At 41.3% G+C, this 27,735-nt stretch overlaps 1 protein-coding gene across 1 annotated transcript in view; it reads right to left on the reverse strand.

Annotated features, from left to right (window-relative positions):
• csmd3b (CUB and Sushi multiple domains 3b) overlaps positions 1–27,735 on the reverse strand; it is a 2,327,439-nt gene that overhangs the window by 191,886 nt on the left and 2,107,818 nt on the right. The window contains exons 41-43 of the mRNA XM_068032163.1: positions 27,278–27,487; positions 13,131–13,319; positions 8,350–8,527 (exon numbers count right to left, since the gene is read on the reverse strand). Coding sequence (XP_067888264.1) covers positions 8,350–8,527; positions 13,131–13,319; positions 27,278–27,487 — 577 coding nt within the window. The remainder of the gene's footprint in view (positions 1–8,349; positions 8,528–13,130; positions 13,320–27,277; positions 27,488–27,735) is intronic.

A 27,735-nucleotide genomic window follows, 5' to 3' on the forward strand; every position in this document is an offset into this window, starting at 1 on the left:
TGGTGAGTGCCTGGAACTTGTTGCCTGGGGAGGATCTTTGTCCTAACTCTCATATTTATTTCTACATCTTTTCTTTCTAGATCCTTCAATCACTGGAAAACAGTGACAGAAGCACCGGAGTGAGAGGCTGGCGGCTGCTGATCTCGGCTTGTTTCAGGTCCTGTTTACCGGGTGGTGTTGGCACCCCTCTACCGCCTTTGTTCAGCGGAGAGTGTCATCTGTTGACTTTTGTTTATTAAAATAAAACCACCCAGTTTGTATATTTTAAAGGCATTTATTTCTATCCATTGTATTTCATCTCATATAATATTCAACACTTCCATCAAATCACTCTCCAAGCATCTCTCTTCAAACAAAAACTATTTTAAGTCTTTCTTCTTATTTATATTTTCTCATACCAGGCAGCATCCGAGGGAATCTGTATTGAACCTTCTCTATTGTCAAAATCTTTCTCATGACTTGGAACCAAAAACTGCAATCCACTGTGACAAATACTGCTATACATTCCCAGTGTGTATTTTTTTATTAATTCATGGGATGTGGGCGTTGCTGGCCAGGCCAGCATTTATTGCCCATCCCTAATTGCCCTTGAGAAGGTGGTGGTAAGCTGCCTTCTTGAACCACTGCAGTCCATGTGGGGTATTTACACCCACAATGCTGTTAGGAAGGAAGTTCCAGGATCTTGACCCAGCGACAGTGAAGGAACGGTGAGAAAGGGAGTTCCAGGATTTTGAACCAGCGACAGTGAAGTAACGGCGATATAGTTCCAAGTTAGGATGGAGTGTGACTTGGAGGGGAACTTGCAGGTGGTGGTGTTCCCATACATTTGCTGCCCTTGTCTTTCTGGTTGGTATAGGTCACGGGTTTGGAAGGTGCTGTCCAAGGAGCCTTGGTGCCTTGCTGCAGTGCATCTTGTAGATGGTACGCACTGCTGCCACTGTGCGTCAGTGGTGGAGGGAGTGAATGTTTGTAGATGGGGTGCCAATCAAGCGGGCTGCTTTGTCCTGGATGGTGTCGCGCTCCTTGAGTATTGTTGGAGCTGCACCCATCCAGGCAAGTGGAGAATATTCCATCACACTCCTGACTTGTGCCTTGTAGATGGTGGACGGGCTTTGGGGAGTCAGGAGGTGAGTTACTCACCTCAGGATTCCTAGCCTCTGACCTGCTTTTGTAGCCACGGTATTTATATGGCTACTCCAGTTCAGTTTTCGGTCAATGGCAGCCCCTAGGATGTTGATAGTGGGGGATTCAGCGACGGTAATGCTGTTGAATGTCAAGGGGAGATGGTCTCTCTTGTTGGAGATGGTCATTGCCTGGCACTTGTGTGGCGCGAATGTTACTTGCCACTTATCAGCCCAAGCCTGGAAATTGTCCAAGTCTTGCTGGATTTCTACACGGACTGTTTCAGTATCTGAGGAGTTACGAATGGTGCTGAACATTATGCAATCATCAGCGAACATCCCCACTTCTGACCTTATGATTGAAGGAAGGTCATTGATGGAGCAGCTGAAGATGGTTGGGCCCAGGACACTACCCTGAGGAACTCCTGCAGTGATGTCCTGAAGCTTGGATGATTGACTTCCAACAACCACAGCCATCTTCCTTTGCGCTAGGTATGACTCCAACCAGCGGAGGGTTTCCCCCCTGATTCCCATTGACCTCATTTTTGCTAGGGCTGCTTGATGCCATACTCGGTCAAATGTTGCCTTGATGTCAAGGGCAGTCACTCTCACCTCGCCTCTTGAGTTCAGCTCTTTTGTCCATGTTTGAACAACGACTGTAATGAGGTCAGGAGCTGAGTGGCCCTGGCGGAACCCAAACTGAGCATCACTAAGCAGGTTATTGCTAAGCAAGTGCCTCTCGATGGCACTGTTGATGACACCTTCCATCACTTTACTGATGATTGAGAGTAGGCTGATGGGGCGGTAATTGGCCAGGTTGGACTTGTCCTGCTTTTTGTGTACAGGACATACCTGGGCAATTTTCCACATTGCAGGGTAGATGCCAGTGTTGTAACTGTACGTGAACAGCTTGGCTGGGGGCGCGGCAAGTTCTGGAGCACAGGTCGTCAGTACTATTGCCGGAATATGCCCATAGCCGTTGCAATATCCAGTGCCTTCAGTTGTTTCTTGATATCACGTAGAGTGAATCGAATTGGCTGAAGTCTGGCATCTGTGATGCTGGGGACTTCAGGAGGAGGCCGAGATGGATCATCAACTCGGCACTTCTGGCTGAAGATTGTTGCAAATGTTTCAGCCTTATCTTTCTCACTGATGTGCTGGGCTCCCCCATCATTGAGGATGGGGATATTTGTGGAGCCACCTCCTCCAGTGAGTTGTTTAATTGTTCACCACCATTCACGACTGGATGTGGCAGGACTGCAGAGCTCAGATCTGATCCATTGGTTATGGGATCGCTTAGCTCTGTCTATCGCATGCTGCTTACGCAGTTTGGCATGCAGATAGTCCTGTGTTGTAGCTTCACCAGATTGACACCTCATTTTGAGGTATGCCTGGTGCTGCTCCTAGCATGCTCTCCTGCACACTTCACTGAACCAGGGTTGGTCTCCTGGCTTGGTGGTAATGTTTGAGTGGGGGATATGCCGGGCAAAGAGGTTACAGATTGTGGTTGAGTACAATTCTGCTGCTACTGATGGCCCACAGCGCCTCATGGATGCCCAGTTTTGCATTGCTAGATCTGTTCAAGATCTATCCCATTTAGCACGGTGGTAGTGCCACAAAACATGAAGGAGAGTATCCTCAATGTGAAGGTGGGACTTCGTCTCCACATGGACTGTGTGGTGGTCACTCCTACCAATACTGTCATGGACAGATGCATCTGCGGCAGGCAGATTGGTGAGGATGAGGCCAAGTATGTCTTTCCCTTTTGTTGGTTCCCCCACCACCTGCCGCATACCCAGTCTAGCAGATATGTTCTTTAGGACTCAGCCAGCTCGGTCGGTAGTGGTGCTACCAAGCCACTCGGTGATGGACATTGAGGTCCCCCAACCAGAGTACATTCTGTGCCCTTGCCACCCTCAGTGCTTCCTCCAAGTGCTGTTCAACATGGACGAATACTGACTCATCAGCTGAGGGAGGGCGGTAGGTGGTAATCAGCAGGAAGTTTCCTTGTCCATGTTTGACCTGATGCCATGAGACTTCATGGGGTTCAGAGTCAATGTTGAGGACTCCAGGGCAACTCCCTCCCTACTGTATATGACTGTGCTGCCACCTCTGCTGGGTCTGTCTTGCCAGTGGGACAGGACATACCCGGGGATGGTGATGGCAGAATCTGGGACATTGTCTGTCAGGTATGATTCCATGAGTATGACTATGTCAGACTGTTGCTTGACTAGTCTGTGGGACAGCTCTCCCAACTTTGGCACAAGCCCCCATCTACAAGATGCACTGCAGCACCTCACCAACACTCCTTCGACAGCACCTTCCAAACCCATGACCTCTACCCCCTAGAAGGACAAGAGCAGCAGATGCATGGGAACACCAGCACTAGCGAGTTCCTCTCCAAGCCACACACCATCCTGACTTGGAACAATATCACTGGGTCAAAATCCTGAAACTCCCTTCCTAACAGCACTGTGGGTGTGCCTACACCCCAAGGACTGCAGTGGTTCAAGAAGGCAGCTCACCACCACCTTCTCAAGGGCAATTAGGGATGGGCAATAAATGCTGGCCTAGCCAGCAAAGCCCACATCCCATGAAGGAATAAAAAAGAAGACTGGGAAGACAGGATAATTTAAAATACTTGCATCTGCCTGGAGTGATTCCCTGAGCAGTAATGTAAATAGCACAGACCCTACACCTTTTTCAAATTGGCATGAAGGTAAAAACTACGGAAGGCATGACAGTTACACTAATTACCACATTGGCATCTGATTTAATATTGGCACAGGCAGCATCAAACCTTACTGTAGTTTCAGTCGGAATGAATTTAAATTAGTTCCTCCAAAGGCTTAGCAAGTTTATCTAGCATGTGCCTGAACCATACAGATCAAGAAGATTCAAGGTTTCTATTGTGAGATAACCTCAGCTGGGGTGGCACAATAGGGCTGCTACAATAGCTCTCAGTCTCTGGAACTTGGGAGGTAACAATGGCTGGGGCTGTATGAATGTTGTACAGCATCTGTTACCAGAACTCTGCATTTGTGGATGCCAGTATAGAACTGGATGCATAGAATCATAGAATGATAGAACACAGAAGGAGGCCATTCAGCCCACCATGCCTGTGTGGAACTTTGAAAGAGCTATCCAATTAGTCTCATTCCTCTGTCTTTTCTCCACAGCCTGACAAATTTTTCCTCGTCCAGTATTTATCCAGTTCCTCTTTGAAAGATGTTATTGAAACTGCTTCTTTCACCTTTTCAGGTAGTGCACTTCACATCATATTAGCACGCTGTACTTTTTTAAAAAAATCACCTCGTCTCATCCCTGGTTCTTTTGTCAATTATTTTAAATCCATATCCTCTAGTCATTGACCCTCTGCCACTGGAAATAGTTTTTCCTTATTTACTCTATCAAAACCCTTCATGATTTTGAACCCCTCAACTGAATTTCCGTTTAACCTTATCTTCTATAAGGACAACAATCCCAGTTTCTCGGTCGTTTTATGTCACTGAAGTCCTGTATCCTTAGTACTATTCTAGTCTATCTCCTTGGCTGTTGTGCTCCATGTCATTGAATAGCTTTTTAACACTAACTGTTATGGTCCAAACAAGAATAATGGCTACTTGAGAGGTGTAGCAGAGGCTGCTGGGCAAATACGGAATTGAAAGCCATCATCTTCAGGGGTCAATTTCCCAAACCTAGCCTGGTATCCCCATCACCCTTCTTCCACCACCACCACCCCACCACAACTCCTTCTCAGTGGGTTCCTCTTGGATCAGGATTGGAAGCAGGAGCACCTCCTCCCCCTTGACATACGGTCCCTGATACTGCACTGGGCCTTTTCTTGGCTGCGGGCCTGGGATCGTCCAATGTTACTAGTGTCCACCTTTGACCCTACGTCCTCTGATGCAAGTTCCTAAGTAAGGAGCAGGTGGAAGTTCCTCCCCTCAATCAGCCCTGGAAACAGCAGAAAATGGAATGTCCCACACTGCCAAAAGCCTGCTTATTCTGTTCATGATGCTTAACCCTAAGAACATTTGGTAGTCAGTGGCAATGTCTTTGGCTGGTTGTGGTCCAGCACTTACACTGGGAGACAGGCCCCAACAGATTTTCAGGGCCATTCTTCTTAAATGTTATCCATTTGTTTGAAATAGCAAACATATGATACCTTTTTGCTATCTTTACAATGCCATTACACACAGCAACCAGCTATGGAGGAATACTTACAAAAGACAATCAGTAGAAAAGATAAGCAAATATTACCCATGTTTATGACAAGAAAATATAGAGGGGAGGAACTACACTGTTCATACTTTCAATCTCTAAAAATAGATCAAAGTAATAATGATAAATTAAGTAATTTCCAAATTTGGCAGGGTTGGAAAATTGGCAATATTGGATTGGCCACCCATTAGACACCCCATCTGAGTTCCCTTCCCAGTGAAATAAATACTTACAACCCTGATGAAGTTTAACGTTATTCCCAAAAAGAAAAAAAAACAAATACTAGAAATACACAAGTCCACTAGCATCTGAAAGTGAGTGAGTCCCTTTACAGGACTGAACAAAACCAGGGAAGAGAACAACAGGTTCAATTCTGATGGTGGATCTGCATCCAAATGCTAATCTGTATTTCCTCTTTTGCGATGCTGGTGGATCTGCTTTGTATTTCCAATATTTTCTCTTTTTATTACATATTATTACATTTTTTTAGAATGACATGAACATTCATGAACTAACCACCAATTGTCTTTGTTACCTCCCGGCTCAAATATTCCAATGATCACTTGGCAAGTCTTCATTTGTCCTCAACCAAAACTCTGCTGCCCAAATCCTAACTTGCACCAACATCCATTCACCCATCACCCTTGTGCTCGCTGACCTACATTGGCTCCCGGTCCAGGAATACCTCAAATTAAAAAATTCTTATCCTTGTGTTCAAATCCCTCCATGGATTTTACTCCTCCTAATCACTGTAACCTCCTCCAGCTCTACAACCCTGCGAGAACTCTGTGCATCTCCAGTTCTGCCTCTTCTGCATTTCCAATTATCTTTCTCCCAGCATTAGGGCCATGCCTTCAGCTGTCTAGGCCTAAATCTTTGCAAGTTCCTCCCTAACCCTCTCTGCCTCTCCCCCTTCTTTAAGTTGTTCTTTAAAACCACCTGTCCTAATATCACTTTATAAGGCTTGGTGTCAAATTTTGTCTGATAATGCTCCTGCAAAGCACTTTGGGATGTCTTCCTATGTAAAAGGCCATATAAAAATGAAGATTGCTGTATTAAACAGAAATGAGTTAAACTAAGCACTGCCTTATCTTACGTAAGTGGTTAGATTTTGTGAATTTGTGTTCCCAGGATACCGCTATTGTTGCCAGGAACACATATCAGGAATTCAGGCATGGACCAAGCCCCATGGGATTTTACATCCATTAATTTAATAGTTTTCATATGCCAACTGCATGTGTCAGTGAGAAGGATGTAGTAATGTAAGTGTCACATTGTTTTATATATTATGGAGAAATATTCCTACTTTACAATAGTGACTACACTTCAAAAGTACTTAATTGGCTTCAAAGGGCTTTTGGATGTCATGAGGTTGTGAAAGGTGTGCTATAAATGCATTTGCTTTCTTTTTCTTTCTTCATATACCTGTTCGTCAATTCCACTTACACCATTGTCTAAAATGCCACAGCTTCCAATGAATATACAGGAAGTAGAGAAAGGCGCACAAGATTGCCATCCAGTTAGAATGCAGCAGTTATAAAAAGCTTCTGTCAGGAAACGAGGGAAAATCAAGGCAGCAGTTTTCCTTGGATAAATCATGCTGACTTTCTGGAGTTTGGTGAAACAACATCATTGTGTGAGGTCTGTGTACAAGTTATCTACCTGCCCCTTCGGCCAGAGACTGATCGATGGCAAAGAGTGAGTTGAGCTGTGGGGGGGGGGGTTCGGTGATTTTCAGCTCCATCGCCTGGGCAGTAATCCATCAGAGCAGATTGTCCACCTGTTACAAAATCTGCCCAGTTTTCAGAAGTGAGTAAGTTCTACAATGTTGGTGGCAGGTGATGGGGGAGGGGGGTGGGGTGGGGTGGGAGTTGGCAGGGAGGTTGAATTAATGATTTGCTCCAACAGATTATCTCCCAGACTGAGGAGCTGAAAATGACCCCGTTATAACAAAAAGTTGAAATACAATTAGATTTGTATTTACTGCATACACAAACACACAAATGAACAGAAATTAGCATGAAGTTTTCTCTACGTCTACAATGTAATTTCAAACAGTGATGACCAGTAATGTAATTTTCCAATCTCAGTTGGTCTGCATTATCCTGGTCCATGCTGACTTTTGTATATTTGTTGAATTCAGACAACATCCCAATCTAGTGGGTGCAGTATTTGTAAAAATTACCTATTATAAATAAACTTTTAATTTTGTTCAGTCATTGTCCTGCGTTCAATCTAAATTTTTGCTGAACTCTTCTTCAAAGCAGAACCTTAGTTCCAAAATAATTCTAAGCATCTGTTAAGTTTCACAGCAGCAGTTGATGAACAGAACTAGGTCTACGGTATGGATCAGCTGCTAAGGAACACATGCAGCTGTAACACAAGGAAACACACAGGCTGGGTATTTCCTCGCAGCTGCTTCTGCTCTGTGCCATAATGGCAAGGTCATGGTGGCAGAGTTGGAACTGCACAAAGGAAATACAAGGCTATAATGTCCCCTATTCATTTTGGCAATACACATAAAATCCATCTTAACAAGGGGGAAAAGCATGATATTAGATCCTATGCATGGAGATCAGATAAAAAGAAATAGTCAATTTAATTTGGAGATGAGAACCCATGAGTAATGTTATCAGCACGCTGTTTCTGCCAATCTGGAAAAAAATATATAATCACAGTAATTATTGATCCAATCTGTCTCCAAATAAACGATTTCCCATTGGATGCTGCTAGAACACAGTGGCTCTGGTAGTTTTTTTCCCACTATCTAATACAATAATTAATGGCATCAGTGAAATATATTTTAAAAATAGGAACGTTGATGGTACTGACTTTGAGCCTCTTGCACGGAGACTATAATTATTCTTGTTTACAGCTAACAAGTTCAGCGATAAAGGTTCATCTAAAGAAATAAAGTGACAAAGCAGCATTGTTATAACTTATCAGAGCTCAGTTTAATTCATGACTGCTCCAGTAAATCAGGAAAAGAATATTTATGGCTTACCATACAGTAATGAAGTCATATATAGGTTCCGTTTGTAAGACAGTAAAGTTGATGTAGATTCCATTGCCTGGAGGTACTTTGACAATCCAAAGGCAGTCTTGAAAGTTAGGGTACTCATCAGGGTAACCAGGAGAGTAGATAGTGCCATTGAGTGCAGTAATGTTACCTCCACAGAGAGCTAGAGAAACAACAAAAATCAATCTATTTATTCACATTCTTGCCAGTTTGTATTTCAGTCAATACATGTGCAAACAGCAAAAACTATAGATAGTTGCAAAAATCATGGAAGAATGAATCTATTAAAATGAAATTTTTGCTTTTATTCTGCTTTCCCCCAAGGAATGTCCTTCAAGTACATTTTAAAGAAGCTATCTACCATTATATAAAAACCTCAGTGACTTGGGGGCTGTCAATATATTGAGCACTATTTCACTGTGCTGGTTAAGGCACCAGTTTAAACTTCCTATATGCAGTATTTTAATGGGGCTTTTTTTTCCATTAGAACAATGTAGATTATGGGAATATATAAGGACATAAGAAATAGGAGCCGGAGTGAGCGATTTGGTCATTTGAGCCTGCTCTGCCATTCAACAATATTGGACTGATCTTCTGTCTCAACTCCACCTTCCTGCACTATTCCCATATCCCTTAATTTCCTTAGTACTCAAAAATCTATCAACCTCTGGCTTGAATATACTCAATGACTTGGCATCCACAGCTCCCTGGGGTAGAAAATTCCAAAGATTCACAACCCTTTGAGTGAAGAAATTACCCCACATTTTAGTCCTAAATGGCCGAACCTTTATTCTGAGACTGTGACCCCGTGTTCTAGATTCCCCCATCCAGTGGAAACATTTTCTCAGTACCTACTCTGCCAAGCCCCTTAAGAATTTTATATGTTTCAATTAGATCACCTCTTATTCTTCTAACTTCCAGGGAATAAAGCCCTAATCTACTCAATATCTCCTCACAGGGCAGGGATCGGCAACCTGCAGCTCTGAAGCCGCATATTTCTCTTTAACTTCTTAGTTGAGGCTCCCAACCATTTCCAGTTGGACTGCATTATGGTGAACAAAGCCTAAAAAAATTAGGCCAAGAAAAGGAAGAGCCATGATTTTACTCTGAGGTTCAAAGGCTAATCATTCTGCTGCATTTCTTTTCACCAAAAAACATCATCGTCTTCGAAATAAACCAGTTCAAGCTACATAGCTATACCATGGTTAAAGACAATGGCTTTGGTTCGAGGAACAGGTTGTGTGGTTGTGATCATTATTGTTTCTAATATAGCTGAGATGATAATGTATTCTGAATGTTCTGTTAGAAGCTTTTTATCACGAGAAACAATAGCCGAAAGAATTGTCCTAATTCTACGCATCTTAATTTAATGTTTATTCACTAACAAAATTATGGTAAAAAAAATTCCATTTATTACTAGATTTGTTAAAAAAAATAAAGATACTAAGTGTTCTTTCAATTTTATACATAAGTTTATTATTTTGTTATGCAAAGTGGAAATGTTCTGTTTTTTCCATTAAATTAATATAGTTTACCAATTTTATATTTTCTTTACAAATATGCTTATACATAATTCATGCAAATTGATGCATAAAACCTGAACTTGCATATACTGGTGATACGAAGAAAAAAATAAAAGGATGGAAAAAATGTCAAAAAATGCAGTTTATTAATTTCCCACCAAATTAGTCTTTGCAACCGTCTGGACATCTAGCATTTTAAATCTGAGGGATTATCGGAGAGCCATCCAGCTAATATCAGCAATATATTCTGTCAGTGAGCAACTATTACAGTTAGTTCTATTTATTTATTTTTCATACATAAAATTCAAAACATGTATTTTATTTATTGTATTTGCAAATTCGACCAGAGACACTTGGCAATTTGTCATGTATTTGGTTTAGAAATGGTGAATTTTCATCTTGCTGCTCCCAATAGTTTTTATTTTAAGCCAATTTTTAAAAAAAGGCTCTTCAGGTAAAAAAAAAGGCTCTTTTTTTAGTACAATCCCATTCCTAATTGCTTGCTGCACCTGCATGTTAACTTTCTGTGATTCATCTACAAGGAATGCAAACATTTCCCAGTCTCTCACCATTCAAAAAGTATTCTGCTTTTTTTCAGTTCTAAATTTCAAAGCACTGATTGCTCCAGGTGAGTATTGTAAGCGTTATTCACTACTAACTTATTGGAGTTGCTCACTGACTGACAGAATATATTGATGACATGAGCTGTCCAATTTAGGAGTCTAGAATGAGGGGCTAAAGAAACAAGACTAAATGTAAGCGATTTAGAACAGAGAGCAAGAGAAATTTCTTTCTACAGGAAATTGTGAGGCAGTGCAATTCACTTCCAGGGTTAGCAGTTGAGGCAGAAACTATGTCAACAGTAAAGATTAGTTCAGATGGGATTAAGATAAAGTTGATAAAGGGATATGGGAACAGAGAAAGTATATCTGAGTAGAACTATTTACTTGCATAGAGAGTAAATGCTGACATGTATTGCTTGGGTCAAGTGTCCTGTTTCTGTGTTGTAGTTCCTATGTATACTTAAAAATTGCCCAAAAAATAGTGCTCAGATCAATTTTGGCTCCTTGATCCTGTTGGAATAATTTGTGTGAAAGCAAAGAAGTTCTTTTAATATAAAATACTTGTTGCTTATTTTAAATTTATCCACCAACAGTTTATTAATGTTCCCACCAAATTAGTCTTTGCAACCGTCTGGACACCTAGCATTTTAAATCTGAGGGATTATCGGAGAGCCATCCAGCTAATGTCAGCAATATATTCTGTTTGTCAGTGAGCAACTCCAGTAAGTTAGTAGTGAATGACGCTTACAATACTCACCTGGAGCAATCAGTGCCTTGAAATTTAGAACCAAAAATTTAGTCCTGCAGGATACATTGTCAAGATTAACAATTCTCCAGACAATTCTGCCTTCCTTGCTGAAGCAACATATATTTTTGATTTGGGAGATTTTGATTCTGGAGAATCAGAACCAGGATTCCGGGCATCAGGTTCCGTAGCGGGCGATTCTGACCTGATTTTCTGGCCCCCCATCCCCGCCACAAAACCTGCCGTCTGTATGAGAACAAAATCCAGCCCAGTTTCTCCCCATCTGTTTCCCTTAATATCTTTAAAAAACCGCAATCAAATCACCCCTTAACCTTCTAATTTCCAGGGAATACAACCCTAGTTTGTTAATCTCCCCTCATGGCTTAATTTTGAAACTCAGATCTCATTCTGGCAAATCTACGCTGTGCTTTCTACAAGGCCAATATATCCTTCCTAAGATGTGGTGCCAGAACTGCTCACAATACTCTAGGCGTTGTCTAACCAGTTCTTTATATAGCTGAAACATGTCTTCTACCTTCTTATATTCTAGTCCTCTAGATAAGGCCAAACAAAAGGCCAAATACTTTTAAGTTAAAAATTGGTCATGGAAAATTCAGCACACAACTTCAATTCTAGTCTTCTTTCCTCATGCTTGAATGTATCCAATGTTGCAGCAATCTCTTTATCAAATCACTGACTAACTAGAAAACTGAAGCCTGGAGATTAAGATCCTATTTTCAGATAGTTGGGCTGTCCATGAATTTCTTGCAGCTACTGAAATCAAATGCTACTTCTGTGTCAAAGCTTTAATCGGCTCTTTTATTTGATTGTCACATTTTAGTCACATCTTTTAATCAAGCATGATATGACACAGAAATGCAAGTGGAAAATTTCAAACAGGATGCATAATGTTTTTGATTGAAAAATGTATCATATGCACATTTTACATAAGTGAAACTTAGGTTCAACATCTGTACAAAAAAGTTTTCTGTGCATTTTTACATTATTATGCAGGATGGTAATAGTATTTCTTTTAAAAGCTTAATTATTAAATTCATGCATCCAGCTATAGTATTTAATTGATAATAGGGCTGATTTTCCCAAGCAATATAGATGCAGTGCATCAGAACTGGAGTACAAACATCTTCTTGTTTTAGAATATATATACAATTTTGTTACAACTACCTGTGCTATATAACTCTATGACTCTATGACCAAAAAATAGGAATGTTCACAAATTCATTGACCCTGCCACTTCACATAGTGATGAGGGAAATTGTTATCCAAGGTCATTTACTTTTACTGGCTGCTTACAAAGGGAACTGGGCATTAACAATCCTTATGAGGAATGTGTATTGAATCTTTTTCTGCATCAGGAAGCTTGTTTATCGTACTGAATTGTTTAAATGCTACGGGGTGTCACTGTTCAATTTCTTCAGTTAACATCTATATTTTCAGTTAGCTCATGTAAGCAACCAACGAAAACTTGTGGGAATTTTGAGAGAAATAAATGCTAACAGAGTTCTTGCAATGCTTCATGACAGAAAAATTCTACTTGAATAACCATTTATTTCAGGAAGATTAAATTGTAAATATATAAAACAGTTCTTCCAGACTCTTTCTTTAGGTATGTTTGAAACCAGGATTTTTCCATTGTGGGTTTCCATTTATTGGAGTTGACCATTAACAGGCTGCATTGTTATTGCTCATGTGAGCTAAATAACAAAGAGAAATTGAGAATATTCATGACTGTCCTACATGGCAAGAATCCCAAATACTGTACAAACATAGATTTGTTGTAAAATCTTCAAATTGTGACAGATCACAACAGTGGATCAGTGAAAGAATCATTAAATATCCACATGGGCAAATGTCACACATATATACATCAAGCACATATGACAGAAGCAGGAAAAAAGTGTGTTTATTAATTACCTTCACATCTAGGTATAGGGTGGTTCCAGTTACGGCTTACACCATGCAGACAAGTGAGTGCTGCCTCTCCAATTAAAGTGTAACCATGGAGACACTGAAATGAGATGGTTCGTCCCACCGATAAGTCGTATCCAATAACAAAACCATTTCGAAATGGGCGCGGGTCAGGACAACTTTGCAGTTGGTATGCTGCAGAAATTTAGTGTAAGTCAATAATTAAACAGTCTGACCAAATAATCAAGTAAATAATGATCTTTTAACTGTAGACAAAGTTTTGAGTACAATAAACAGATAACATTTCAAAACTTCTCTCCATCTCTTGCTATTTTCTAATACTTTTGGACATGTCCTTGAATTATTTTTGATCTAAAGTCATTGTTACTGTCAAAGTGTGATACCTTTCACTTTTCCACATAGAGGGGTCAAAATTGGCCCACACCTGTTTTGGGGCATGTGATTCACAACCTGCCCATACCATACCCGTTGAGACAGGCAGCATGCAAACTCGGTGCTGCCTCCTCATTTATCTCATTCTAGTGTTTGTCCGAGTGGGACCCATGCTGCTGGATATCAAGAGTGCTCAGCAGGGGGCCGATCATCATATGCTGATTGCATGTGGTGCAACCAGCCTGCTCCTCTTAAAGGGGTGCTACACTCAGTGGAAGGGAGCAGCTGCTGACGCTGCTGACACTGGCTGCAAGTAGGAGCTGCACAAATGGGGCAGAGAGAAAGTTTCTAGGTTCACAGATGCCGCACTAAAGTCAGTAGTGGTAGAGGTTGACAGGAGGAGAGAAGTGATATTTCCCTGAGGGCCCAGGACCTCAAGGCAACCCCACAGAAAGGAACAGGAGCAGGTGGCGAGGGAGGTCAACTCCCTCAGTCTGGATCTGATGAACTGCACAGTGCCGCAAGAAGTTCAATGACCTCACACAGGTGGTCAAGGTCAGTGAATGCATCTTCACAGAATATCCCCTACCCACTACACCACCAACCTTTCATGCTGCTCAATGCATCGTCCCCCCATCATTCATCCAGCAGCAGTTCCCAGCACTTAGGACTCAAGGTTAACATCCAGATATTCCACCACACCCTATACACCTTTCAGTGAGGCCAGCCTCACACCCAGCTCCTGTTGCTTTCACATTTCTCCAGCTATTTAGCTATGGCAGGTATATGACCCAAACACAATGAAACACAATCAATGGCATTCTTCCCTCCCTCTTGCAGGACAAGGTGTCCCATAACCACTGGGAGCAGAGCAAAAGTGGTGAAAAGCATCTCCTGAGCCCTACAGAGGAAATGGTTCACTGTATCATGGGGTCGACTGTGACAGAACCCATGGCAACCAGCATTGCTGAGAACATTGAGGATGAAAGTATGTTCCTGCCCTATGGCCTTTCTCAAATTCCACCTCATCCTCATCCTGTTACCTGGCATGATGTGCTGGATGCTAATGGAGTGACAATAGAACTCTTGCTTTCCAACCCACCCCCTTCCCTCACTTCAACCTTCCCCTTTCTGATTTTCTGCTTTCAGACTCCCAAGAACTGCCGCATGCCCAGCCACAGCAACCCCATGAAGAGAGAACATAAGAACATTAGAAATAGGAGCAGCAAGAGGCCATTCAGCCCTTCAAGCCTGCTCCACTATTCAATGAGATCATGGCTGATCTTTTACTTCAATAACATTTTCCTGCACTATCCCCATATCCCTTGCTGTTTTTAATATGCAGCAATCTATTGATCTCAGTCTTGAACATACTCAACAACTTAGCCTCCACAGCCCTCTAGGGTAAAGAATTCCAAAGATTCACCACCCTCTCAGTGAAGAAATTCCTCCTCATCCATTCCTAAATGGCCTGCCCCTTATTCTGAAACTGTGCCCCTGGTTCTAGACTCCCCAGCCAGGGGAAACATCCTTCCTGCATCTATCCTGTCGAGCCCTGTAAGAATTCTGTATGTTTTAATGAGATCACCTCTCATTCTTCTAACTCCAGAGAATAAAGGCCCAGTCTATTTAATCTTTTCTCATAGGACAATCCCTCCATCTCAGAAATTAGTTTGATGAACCTTCAGTACATTCCCTCAATGACAAGTATATCTTTCCTTAGGTAAGGAGACCAAAACTGTGCACAATATTCCAGATGTGGCCTCACCAAGGCTGTATATAATTGCAGCAAGACACCTTTACTCCTGTACTCAAGTCCCCTTGTAATGAAGGCCAACATACCATTTGCCTTCTTAATTGCTTGCTGTACCTGCATGTTAGCTTTCAGTGACTCATGAACAAGGACACCCAGGTCCTGTTGAAGTTCAACACTTCCCAGCTTCTCAGCGTTTAAGAAATACTCTGTATTTCCGTTTTTCCTACCAAAGTGGATAACCTCATATTTCTCCACATTGTATTCCATCTGCCAAATTTTTGCCTCTCAAAATCCCCTAGAAGTGTCTTTGCACTCTCCTCATAACTCACACTTCTACCTAGTTTTGTGTCATCTGCAAACTTAGAAATATTACATTTAATCCCTGCATCCCCCAATATTACCCCCAATTCCATGTGCTTTAATTCTATTTACTAACCTCTTGTTTGGGACCTTATCAAAAGCTTTATGAAAATCTAATTATACCACATCCACTGGTTCCCCCGCATCTATTCTGCAAGTTACATCCTCAAAAAACTCCAAAAGATTGTTAAACATGATTTCCCTTTCATAAATCCTACCATCAATTTCTAAGTGTCCTGTTATCACATCCTTTATTAGATTCTAGCATTTCCCTATGACTGATGTTAGACTAAAAGATCTGTAGTTCCCCATTTTCTCTCTCCCTCCTTTTTTAAGTAGTGGGGTTGCATTTGCTACCTTCCAATCTGCAGGAACCATTCCAGAGACTATAGAATTTTGAAAGATGACCGACCACCAATGCATCTACTACCTCTACGGCTACCTCTTTCAACACTCTGAGATGTTGATCACCAGGTCCAGGGGATTTATCTACCTTAAGCCCCATTAATTTCTCTAGCACTATTCTTTTACAAATATTAATATTTTCCAGTTTCTCGCTTACATTAATTCTCCATTATTTCTGGGAGGTTTTTAGTATTTTCCTCCGTGAAGACAGACACAACGTATTTGTTTAGTTTCTCTACCATTTAATTATTCCCCATTATAATTTCTCCTGACTCTGCTTTCAATGGACCCCATTTGTCTTTGTTAATCATTTCCATTTTACATATCTATCAAAACTTTTACGATCCTTTTTTATGTTTCTTGCTAGATTACTCTCATATTCTATTTTCCCTTTCTTAATCTTTTTCTTGGTCCTTCTTTTCAGAATTCTAAAATGCTCCCAATCCTCAGGCTTACTTTTTTTTGGCAACTTTATATGCCATTTCCTTTCCCCCAATACAATCCTTGATTTCTCTTGTTAACCATGGCGGAACGCTTTCCTTCGTGGGCTTTTGTGCATTAAAGGAATGTATTTTTGTTGCAAACTGTGTATTAGTTCTTTAAATGTTAGCTATTGCTTGTATACCATCATGCCTTTAAACAGAGTTTTCCAATCCACCATAGCCAAGTGCCCCTCATACCTTCATAGATTCCTTTGGTTAGATTTAAGACCCTAGTTTCTGATTGAACTCATCATTTTCAAACTTAATGTAAAATTCTATCATATTGCGGTCACTCTTTCCTAAAGGCTCATTTATAAGATTATTAATTATCCCTTTTTTATTGCACAATACTAGATCTAAAATAACCCATTCCCTAGTTGGTTCCTCAATATATTGCTCCAGAAAACCATCTCGCATACATTCCAAAAATTCGTCCTCCACAACATTAGTTGAATAAAGTTTACCCAGTCTATATGCAAATTGAAATCCCCCATGATTACTGTATTACTGTTGTTACATGCGCCTCTAATTTCCTGATTTATACTGTGATTTACATTACAACTGTTGGTGGCTGATAAACAACTCCCACCAATGTTTTCTGACCCTTGCTGTTTCTTAGTTCCATCCAAACTGATTCTACATCTTGATCTTCAGAACTAAGGTCATCTTTCACTACAGTACTGATGCCCTCGTTAATTAACAGAGCTACCCCACCAACTTTTTCCAGCTTCCTGTCCTTCCTGAACGTCATGTACCCTTGGATATTCAGGTCCCAGCTTTGATTTCCTTGTAGCCATGTCTCTGCAATGGCTATCGGGTCATACATATTTGAGCTGACAATTCATCTGTTTTATTGCAAATGCTGTGGACATTCAGATACAGAGCGCTTAATTCAGTTTGTTTTAGTGTGTTTGTAAACTCTGGCCTTATCTGCTGGCATACTCTTAAGTCTGCATTCACTATCCCTTCCTGCCAAACTCTGATCATCATTACCTTTATTGCTACCTTTATCTTTTGCCTTGTCATTTCCTTTTAAATTTACTCAATCTTCCACTACATGAACCCTTCTATCCTCTATTTAGTTTATATCCTGCTCTACTTCCCTCTTTATATGACTCGCTGGAACACTGGTTCCAGGACAGTTCATATGAAGTCTGTGCCAATGGTACAGCCCCCATTTTCCCTAGTACTGGTGCCAGTAACCCATGAACGGGAACCCACTTCTACCAATCCAGGCTTTGAGCCATGCATTCATCCCTCTAATCTTATTTACTCTATGCCAATTTTCATGCGGCTCAGGTAATAATCCAGAGGTTCTGCTTTTTAATTTAGTGCCTAGCTCCTTGTACTCCCTATGCAGAACCTCTTTCTTAATCCTATCTATATCATGGTACCTACATAGACCACGACCACTGGATCCTCCCCCTCCCACTCTAAGTACCTCTCCAGCCCTGAGCAGACGTCCAAAGCCCTGGCACAGGGCAGGCAACACAGCCTTCTGGACTCTCGCTCTTGGCTGCAGAGAACTGTGACTATCCCCCTCACTATACTGTCCCCTACTATCACTACATTCCTTTTAACTCCTTCCACTTGAATGGCTTCCTGTACCATGGTGCCATAGTCCATCTGCTCATCCACTCCACAGCCTTACTCTTGTCCATACAAGCTGCAAACACCTCGAACTTGATCCCCTTACCTGCCTGACTCGCAGTCACACCCTCCAGTCGCTGACCACTGACCAAATCAGATGACCCTATCCAAAGGGGTGTGACTGCCTTCTGGAACAAAATATCCAGGTAACTTTCCCCCTCCCTGATGCATCACAATGTCTGTAGCTCGGACTCCAGCTCATTAACTTTGAGCTGAAGCTCCTCAAGCCGCAGACACTTACTACAGATGTGGTTGCCATGGATTGCTGTGACATCCAGGAGATCCCACATGCTGCAGCCACAACACATCACCTGTCCAGCCATCTTTGTTGTGTTAATTAAATTACATTTATTTTTCTTAATTAATTTATAGTTCCCCTCTATTGAACTCCCTCACTGACCAAACTCCCGTCTTCACACTCTGTGCACTCAAGCAGCACTCAGTGCAGTGAGAGAGAGCAACACCACAACACAGACACTCACTCAGTTACTGAGAATACGTGAACTTTAGAGACCACTATAGAGTTGGAAGGTGCATGTGGTGAATCAGTGGGCATGAGTGGGCTGCAGCCAGGCCTTAGGAAAGGATAGTTCATGTGTCAGCTGACTGGAGGGCACCCCCTGCCAAATACAGCAACTCACCACAACACCTCCAAAAATGCTACAAAGTATTTCCGCAAATTTTGTAATAGCAGATGTTAGTCTAAATCACATTACCTGCAAGTTAGATGGCTGGCCCTTTAAATAATGCTAGTAGGGGTTCCCTCTTGCAGCTGAACACATGTTCTTTGGTGAGTGACAAGCAAACGTGTTCTGTGGCCCTGAGTGGTCCAATTTTGGAATTCATGCATCAAATCAGCTGGAACGGCTGTTTGATGTCACAATCTGGCCAGCTGGGAAGTTTCTGGTGCATGCATGGCACATCCGTGCTTGTGTCCTTCCCAGCATGAGGCTCTGCATGGGCTGCGCCAGTAGCACTGCACACCCCACTGGCTGGCTCCAACAGTGTGATGGAGCTGAATTTCTTGGCTTGAATGTCAAGGAATACACTATTAATACTGTTAGTTCCTCGATGTGTTCATTCTTTAGGTGAGCAAATGTGAAGAAATAATAACAAAGAGAAGACAACCCATCCTGAAATTCAGTACATAATTAATTTACAGCTCAGGATTTAATTTTGTACAGATTATGGCAAATTAAATATGTTTCTAATTTTCAAGAATTACACGTTCATTAAGTTTTAAAAAATAAATTATTTTGAGTGTTGTTAAAAAACAAATCTAAATGTAATTTATTTTGTGTTGAAAGAAAGATTTAATGATGTAATCAAATTAGAGAATAAAATTGTTGTGGTTTCACTGTAATTCAGTGAAATAACAACATCTCAGAAGTTAACGAGAATAGACAAAGATGATGTAAGGATTCTTTCGAACAAAAACCATGAAAGCTGTCACGACAACATGCTAGGTCGAAGGATGATTTTTTAATCCACTGTCTGGAAACCTGAATATTAAACTGGTGGAGATGAACCACTCAAACCTTGCAAGCTTCAAACTCTGTCTGCTGACTGTGCTTACTTACTTCAACCTGAGCAAGGAGCTACAGAGAGAGAATTTTCTGGAAAGAACAGACAGAAATCTCCTTCAGCTATACAGTTGAGAGAGAACTTTCTCCCTCGAAGGAATTCAGCTACATTGCTGTCTACTGGAGAACCACTTCAAACTGGAAGCCTCAGGACCACCGAATTCAGCCTGAAACCAACCGAGTCACAAACCTCCACAGACTGTATACCCATTTTATTTTTCTGGACTCTGATTCAACCAACCTATCCTTCCTACTCTGTAACCTATTTGAGTGCACATGTGGGAAAGTTGGAGCGTATTTTATTATTTATTTACATTGGTTTAAGTAAAATAAAGTTAACCTCTTTCTTTGTTAAACTTGAGAAAACCTGTCCCATCGGCTCTCTTTATGATCATAGTGCATAAACAAGTTAAACACTCACTGAATTGGCAAGTTACAAAGGAAGTAAATCTGCTATGGTCAAACCAGGAGAGGGAAAAGAGAGGAACCCTTTGACTGCTCCTCACCTGATCATAACTAAACATTGTATATGGAAAGTAGCTCTCAGAGTTCAATATGGAAAGCATTCCTGGTGTTTTGTTCCATTACCTTCAGAGAACAAGATAAATGAGGGAATAGATTTCCAGAATTTTGCTTCCAATATCAAATTAATGAAGATGTTGAGTCCAGGAAAGGGTACTTGGTCTTTGGAAGGAGTGAGCTTTAGGGAACACATTGGTGCCATGTTGATGACCTGAAACTGCAAATCCAGGAGGGAGCAGGTGCTGTGAAATACAGAGCATTTGGTGTGCTGCACCTGACTAATGACTTGGCAAGCAGAAGAGGACTGTTGTAGCCATTGTCTACATGCCGGAGAAAAAACTTCTCTAAACCTTTCCTAAAAACAGCTGATAGCAGGAAATAGAGCAGTAGGCAATTCAGGGAAACATTTTAAAGACAAATGTGAGTGAAGGATTTAGAAAATATTATCTAGAAACTTGGGAAAATTTAACGACAGATTTCCCAAACGGAAAACCTGCTGTGAAGTGTGGCACTGCATGTTACCAAGTTAACAAAAGTAGTATATTGCTGCAGAAATGTTAATCATCCACAGATAGCAAATGGAGATGTGTTAGCTAACATGTATCACACATTGATCCATGATACTATTCCAGGAAATACTGTTAACCATGACACTATACTATGTATGTGATGGTCATTTTCGTTCAGATGACAAAGTTTCTCCACTCACTGGTGTGTTAAATCATAATGCAAGAGCTGACAGGAGAGTAGACTCTGCTACTGAAAATCAATTTCAACATTTCTTTGGCCATCTGATGGATTTCTTCAATTTGGCTCTACATCAGAGTTTTACCAGATATGATACAAAGCCTAAGTAATGGTTTAGGGCAATTGGAAGTCAGATTATTACTCCACTCTTGAATAATATTCTCACTTTTGTAACAGTGTAAATCTCCAATCATTTTGGGCTGGATTTTACCCTTGGTGGGCAGGAGCCGTCCACTGACTGAAAGGTTGGTGGCGAACCCGCCTTCGCCTGGCCTGGGGATCCGGCCTGCATTTTACAGTCCCCAGGCCTTTAACTGGTCTGAAGCGGGACTTCCTGCCTCAATTCAGCTGCCGTCCAATCAGCGGGCCAGCAGCTCTTAGTTCCAGCAGCGCCACCGGGAGCGGTGGCCGCTGCTGGGTTTACAACCCAGCCATCGGAAGGAAGTTGAAGGACTGCCCCGGAATGAAGGTAAGTTTTTGGGCCTCACCTGGGGTGATTAGTCAGGCCCTGGCAAAGCCAGGGTGGTCAATTGGGGGAGACTGGGAGGAGGCGTGTTGGGTGTTGGGGATATTTGGGGCATTGGGGTGGTGCACAGGGTGCCTGATCATGAGGGCCACCCCCCCAGGCCGTCAGAAAGCCGCCTGCTTTTTTCAGACAGCTTTTCTCGGGCCTGGGCTGCCCGACCGGCCAATGGTAAAATCCCTGTGGCAGTAATTGGCCGTTAACTGGTTACAAGGGCCTTGATTGGCCTGGGGCGGGCGGGCCATTTTTCGCCGCAGTCACCCTGTGTAAATTAGCAGTGGAGGTGGGAGCGGGTCAGGAAGGGCCCCCCAAGCCTCCCGCTCCATTCTATGTCCCCCCACCTCCTGGACACCTGCCCACTCTTTGTATCAGTGCAAAATGGGCGCTATAAGAACAGGCAGATGCTCACTGACCGTAGTATATTTCTAACAACTTCAGGTTTTATTTTTGAATCCCTGCATTTTTAGACATTCTTTTTATTTCTGCAATATAAACCTGTGAGTTATTGGTACATTTTGCAACTACATTCTTGTTTCATAGACAAAATAGGAAGGACAGGTTTTACTAGGATGTGTTCCTGCTGCACAGTCTCGCTTGATGTCAGTACAAATTGAAGAACCTTGAATGGAGGTCAGTGCACCTTATTTTCCAATCATTAAAATTAATCACCAAAAGATTGAATGTGCCATGAATCAGCTGCGCTGACCTTGGCATGCAAGACTGATCGTGACATGTGCTCTCATTGAGTGAAGCTTCGTACTGGGAGCACAGGCTCAGGAGTAATTCTAGTTGTAAATAGAGCATTGAAAGCTAATGTCTCTGGCAACATTTTTCCAGCATGCCCACACTAATTTCAGAATGAACAAGTCTTTTTTTTGTAAAATAAGTGGATTCTATTGCTTTTAGTTCATGTAGAAACATTTTCTTAAATAATTTTGTATATTTAACCCAAACAGAAATGTAATAAGACAAGGTTGTAGGTGTCCATAATATGATGTAAATTAGAATTTTCAAGCTCCTAAACTAAATCTATTGAGGAAGATCCAGCAGAATTTGAATGCCTTGATCTGATCCACGTTTTTGCATGAAGTAGTGAAAATTCTGTTTCTTTCCATTCTTCAAGAAACAAAGCCTGATTTTGCTCCAAGTTGGGAATGGCAGATCATGGTATCACCCCTATTTTCATGTCTTTTGCAAGGCTCAGAAACACTTCCCAACATTGATGACTCTACACAAAGTCTTCCTCAGCTGTTGATATTCTTAGCTTCACCATCTCCTCGGACCTCAAATGGAAGTCCGACATCTCATCCATTACTAGAACTGCCTCCAAAAATACTTAGGTCTTAAAATTTACCTCCTCAGTGCTACATGTGCTGTTACACCTCTGAAAAAGCATCCACCACACACGCACACACTTCCGGCGCCAGCTGCATCGGACGCCATATTAGTGACCGAATTAGTGTGGGTGCAGGGAACATCCGACAGAAGTAGGCAGAGAAGGCAGATTGTGATATCATTTGACACCAGCGTTGGCATTTTGGAGCTCAATACTCCAAACAATGCCCTCTCAATCTCGCACAGCTGAGCATGTGTTCAGCAGCAGGAAGGACACCCCACCAGTGCTATTTTTAAAATTCATTCATGGGATGTGGGCGTCGCTGGCCAGGCCAGCATTTATTGCCATTCCTAATTGCCCTTGAGAAGGTGGTGGTGAGCTGCCTTCTTGAACCACTGCATTCCATGTGAGGTAGTTACACCCACAGTGCTGTTAGGAAGGGAATTCCAGGATTTTGACCCAGTGACAGTGAAGGAATGGCGATATAGTTCCAAGTCAGGATGGTGTGTGACTTGGAGGAGAACTTGCAGGTGGTGGTGTTCCCATGCATCTGCTGCCCTTGTCCTTCTAGTTGGTAGAGGTCGCGGGTTTGGAAGGTGCTGTCTAAGGAGCCTTGGTGCGTTGCTGCAGTGCATCTTGTAGATGGTACACACTGCTGCCACTGTGCGTCGGTGGTGGAGGGAGTGAATGTTTGTGGATGGGGTGCCAATCCAGCGGGCTGCTTTGTCCTGGATGATGTCAAGCTTCTTGAGTGTTGTTGGAGCTGCACCCATCCAGGTAAGTCGAGAGTATTCCATCACACTCCTGACTTGTGCCTTGTAGGTGGTGGACAGGCTTTGGGAGTCAGGAGATGAGTTACTTGCTGCAGGATTCCTAGCCTCTGACCTGCTCTTGTAGCCACGGTATTTATATGGCTACTCCAGTTCAGTTTCTGGTCAATGGCAGCCCCTAGGATGTTGATAGTGGGGGATTCAGTGATGGTAATGCCATTGAATGTCAAAGGGAGATGGTTAGATTTAAAGGGATCATCCTTCAACTACCTTTAAGTTAATTGCTGATTGATTTCTACTGGCTGTTTCTGAATTTGTAGAAATGTTTGGTGGTTTTGTACATTTATTTAAAGTTAGTGAAGTTTACAGGGAGTTGGGTGGCATGTGTTTGAAGGACTTTGCCTTGACTTCAAGGATTCTGCACAAACCATTTCATCCCACACGTGGATGCAGTAGTATGCATCCCCCTTAGCCTACAACATGAAGGAGAATGAACAGAGGTGACACAGACGAAGACAAGCTGCTGGAAGAGGGTGGAGGAAGGAGAGAAAGGCTCTCAGCAGGAGGCCATATCTGCCCAGGGTGTTCAAGGTGTAATTCTCCTATTTGAACCTCAGTGAAATCTGCCACCTACTGCAACCACAACTGCAGCCTCAGAGCAATGCAAGGATGGCATTGCTTATGGCTGTGCAGGTGATTGTGACCTTGAAGGAAGGGTGATGACAACAGTTTTGAAAGAGAGATGGGATAGGTCTTGAGTTGCAAGCCTGGGGACCAAGATGAAAAGTTGGGCATGCGGTAATAGGAGAGGAACAGGAGGTGGCAATCATAGAAAAGATGAGGTAAAGGGCAGTGTTTGTCTTGTTGGGACCCCATGCAAAGGTTCAGTTTGGGGCCCACATATTTTACTAGACAACGATATACCTACTTAATCTGATGTGAAATTGGCACATACACACACAATCGTAGAAAGGCATGTTCGAAATAGCTAACAGAAAAAGAGTTAACAAAATGCTGAGTGATAGATAACATAAGTAAATTACATTGAATGATTATAAAATGGCTTGACACACATTATTTCCATGTATGAGCAGTGAGACACTCGGAAGCTAGATTTTCATGATTTAGCTGCAGCGAAGTCTTGTATATAAATAATAAATCTTCTGACAAATCTCAAGTTCAATTGCAACATAGTCGACCTTACATTAATTATCAATTTCAGTCAGGACAAGCTTCATTCGCTTGACACAACTGTTACAGACACTGTGAACAGTAATCTGAATGCAACCTTTCTTTATAAATATAATCAAGCACATCAAGTGGTGTGAAGAACAGTTAAAGGTCAACATGTAGATAACAATAGAGGCTCTATGATTGTTTAAGGTGCAGAAGCAAGCAAGGTTTGATTTTTTGACATTAGTGTATTTTAGACCAAGTTTTATGAATGATTAACCTCAGAAAATACAAACTTTTGCTTAAATGTTTCACCAATCTTCCAAGAACTTTTATAAATAGGGTCTGAAATAGCATTTTACTGTATCTTAAAAAATCCTGTTTAAACGCCTTTGAATTCACTGTTCCATTAAAATACTAATGATCTATTTAATAAATAATCAGAAATTACTAGGCTGATAAAAGGATCTAAAATTAATTGGAGAAATTTTGAAAGTGTCTCTTTACCTGAGCCCCAGTTTATTACTGACATTGAAAGATGTTCATTTATTTGTCATTTATTTTGTTTTTAATGAAAACAACAGAGACACCTTTTTGATTTAAAAAAAAAATAATGTAATTCTACTCTTCCTTTTTTGCTTGCAGATTATGTTGCCTGAGCATTTATCACCAGGCAGCCCACTGCCTGGCAATTGCTTTCTGTCTCAACAGGATTTAATCATTCACTATTACAGCAACATATCTGCTGCCTTGGATAACAAAGCATACCATTTGCATCGGTAAGTTACTGCTTTGTGTGACAGCCTTTTCATGGAAACATTTCTTTAAAAGGACTTCAGCTGAGGCACCAATTCATTCATTGCATATTTTGCAATGTGTGTTTTTAGGGCGAAAATGTACAAAGACAGCATTTTTCATGGCTCCCCTCAAAGAGTTCACTGTAAATTATTTCTTTAGGATTTAACTTAACTGCAGAGTTAAAGGAGAGTTATATAAATATATAATGTTTATTTCGGGTCACTGACCCGAAACGTTAACTCTGCTTCTCTTTCCACAGATGCTGCCAGACCTGCTGAGTGATTCCAGCATTTCTTGTTTTTATTTTATATTATATAAATATATATTGGGGTTTGATTCCCACTGCTCTCTCTTTCTATTGGCTGATATATATTTTCTCAACTCCATTTTAGCTCACTGGATTCAGTTGGATTGAATTATAACATAAACTAGCATTTAAATCCAAATAACTCAATGGCAACTTGTAAATCCAGGACTGTTACCCTCAACAGCCATCTATAAAACAGTCATGAAAAGTAATCATTGACTTAACATATTTTTTTGTTTTCCATGTTTCTTTCAATAAAAAATATAAAAAGGAAGATAAATAACACACTACTAATAACTTACTCAGAGCAACCTGATTGAAAGAGTTAATGAACCAAATAGGGTGATGATATCAATGCTTCTGTGGATGTGTTACTTTAACTTAGTGTGCCAATTCATCTCCCTCACACTGACTCAGTAAATATATATAATTTATGTAATTTTAATCATGCTTGTATCAGGCCAAACATAATATGCACATTTAATTTAGGTTTCTTATTTTTAAAACCTTTTAGACAGTCCTCAACTATTCTGTCACTAACTAAAATAATTCTAAAAGAAAAAAATCTTTAGCTTATAATGTATGTAATTTGATTCACACTGTAGACTTGGTAAAGGACACAGGGAACAATCTTCAAAAATATTGCACCAGTACTAAGTGTATTGTGTGTGTATGTGTAAAAGGGTGGAATTTCACCTATTTTCCTTTTGCCCACTGTGTTTGCTGTCTATTTCAGAATTACCATCATGAATTTTTGCTGTTTTGAGCTGTTGAAAAAAGCTGAAAACAAATTGGCACAGTTGTGCAAACTGATCTAGAGGAACAGCCTTTTCCCTTTAGCCATTCATGGATGCAGTTGAAACAATTTAAGCCACTTTAACAGGCATAGGCTCAAGAAATGGAGGCATATCTGTACAACTGACACACTATTATCATTACATTTATATGTTTCTTCCTATATCAGAAGGAAGCTCTGCAAACCTCACTCCTGCCCACCCCAGCTCCCCACCTCGCCTTTGGTAAATTCCTGGAAGGGAACACAAAGTGGTGTCATCAGTCTCTACCTTTTTTTCCTCCAGTCTCTGTGCATGAAATAAGCCTACACCTGACACAAAGCAGAATAAAATTGGCCCTATTGGCAATTACCTATACCTCTCTCTCAAAATATAGCCCGGGCAGAAGATAGTGCCAAATATATATGCTTAAAGTTAGAGTTAGGATTATGCGAATTATAAAATAATGCTCATGTGTATATCCTTGAGAATGAAGTGTCGGGCATCTGAAAGTGTATGAGTACCATCTATCAAACATTCAATGACTCTTATCTCTTCCAGTTTTTGACACGTACCTTGATATATGCTGCGGAAGCCTTGTTTGTTTTGGGAATAATCACTGTGAAAGTACAGGGTGGTTTCGTGTGTTGTACTGAACAGAGGTGCTGGCACCTGAGGACCACTAAATCTACCAATTACTGTCCCAGTTGCTGAGGACCCACTCCGCACTTCTATGTAATCATGGATTGTCTCCGTGGAAAAATTGACAAACTGCAAGTGCACACCTGAAGGTTACGAATGACATAAAAAAGAAATGTAATGAATTAGATACTTAAAGATGCATGAACCAAAATAATACACCAATGACAATATCCTGAATGAAGGACTGCATCCTCATATATTCAGGTGTTCAGAACAGACAGTACATGGATTCAATTACTTAGCACCATAAAGTAGGACAACTAATTACTACTGTTCCAATAGATGGGCATCAGCTCACTCCAGACAATAGGCAGCTGCAGTTGTTGTACAA

Source organism: Heterodontus francisci, chromosome 5 (genome assembly GCF_036365525.1).
Source record: "Heterodontus francisci isolate sHetFra1 chromosome 5, sHetFra1.hap1, whole genome shotgun sequence".
Lineage (NCBI taxonomy): Eukaryota > Metazoa > Chordata > Chondrichthyes > Heterodontiformes > Heterodontidae > Heterodontus > Heterodontus francisci.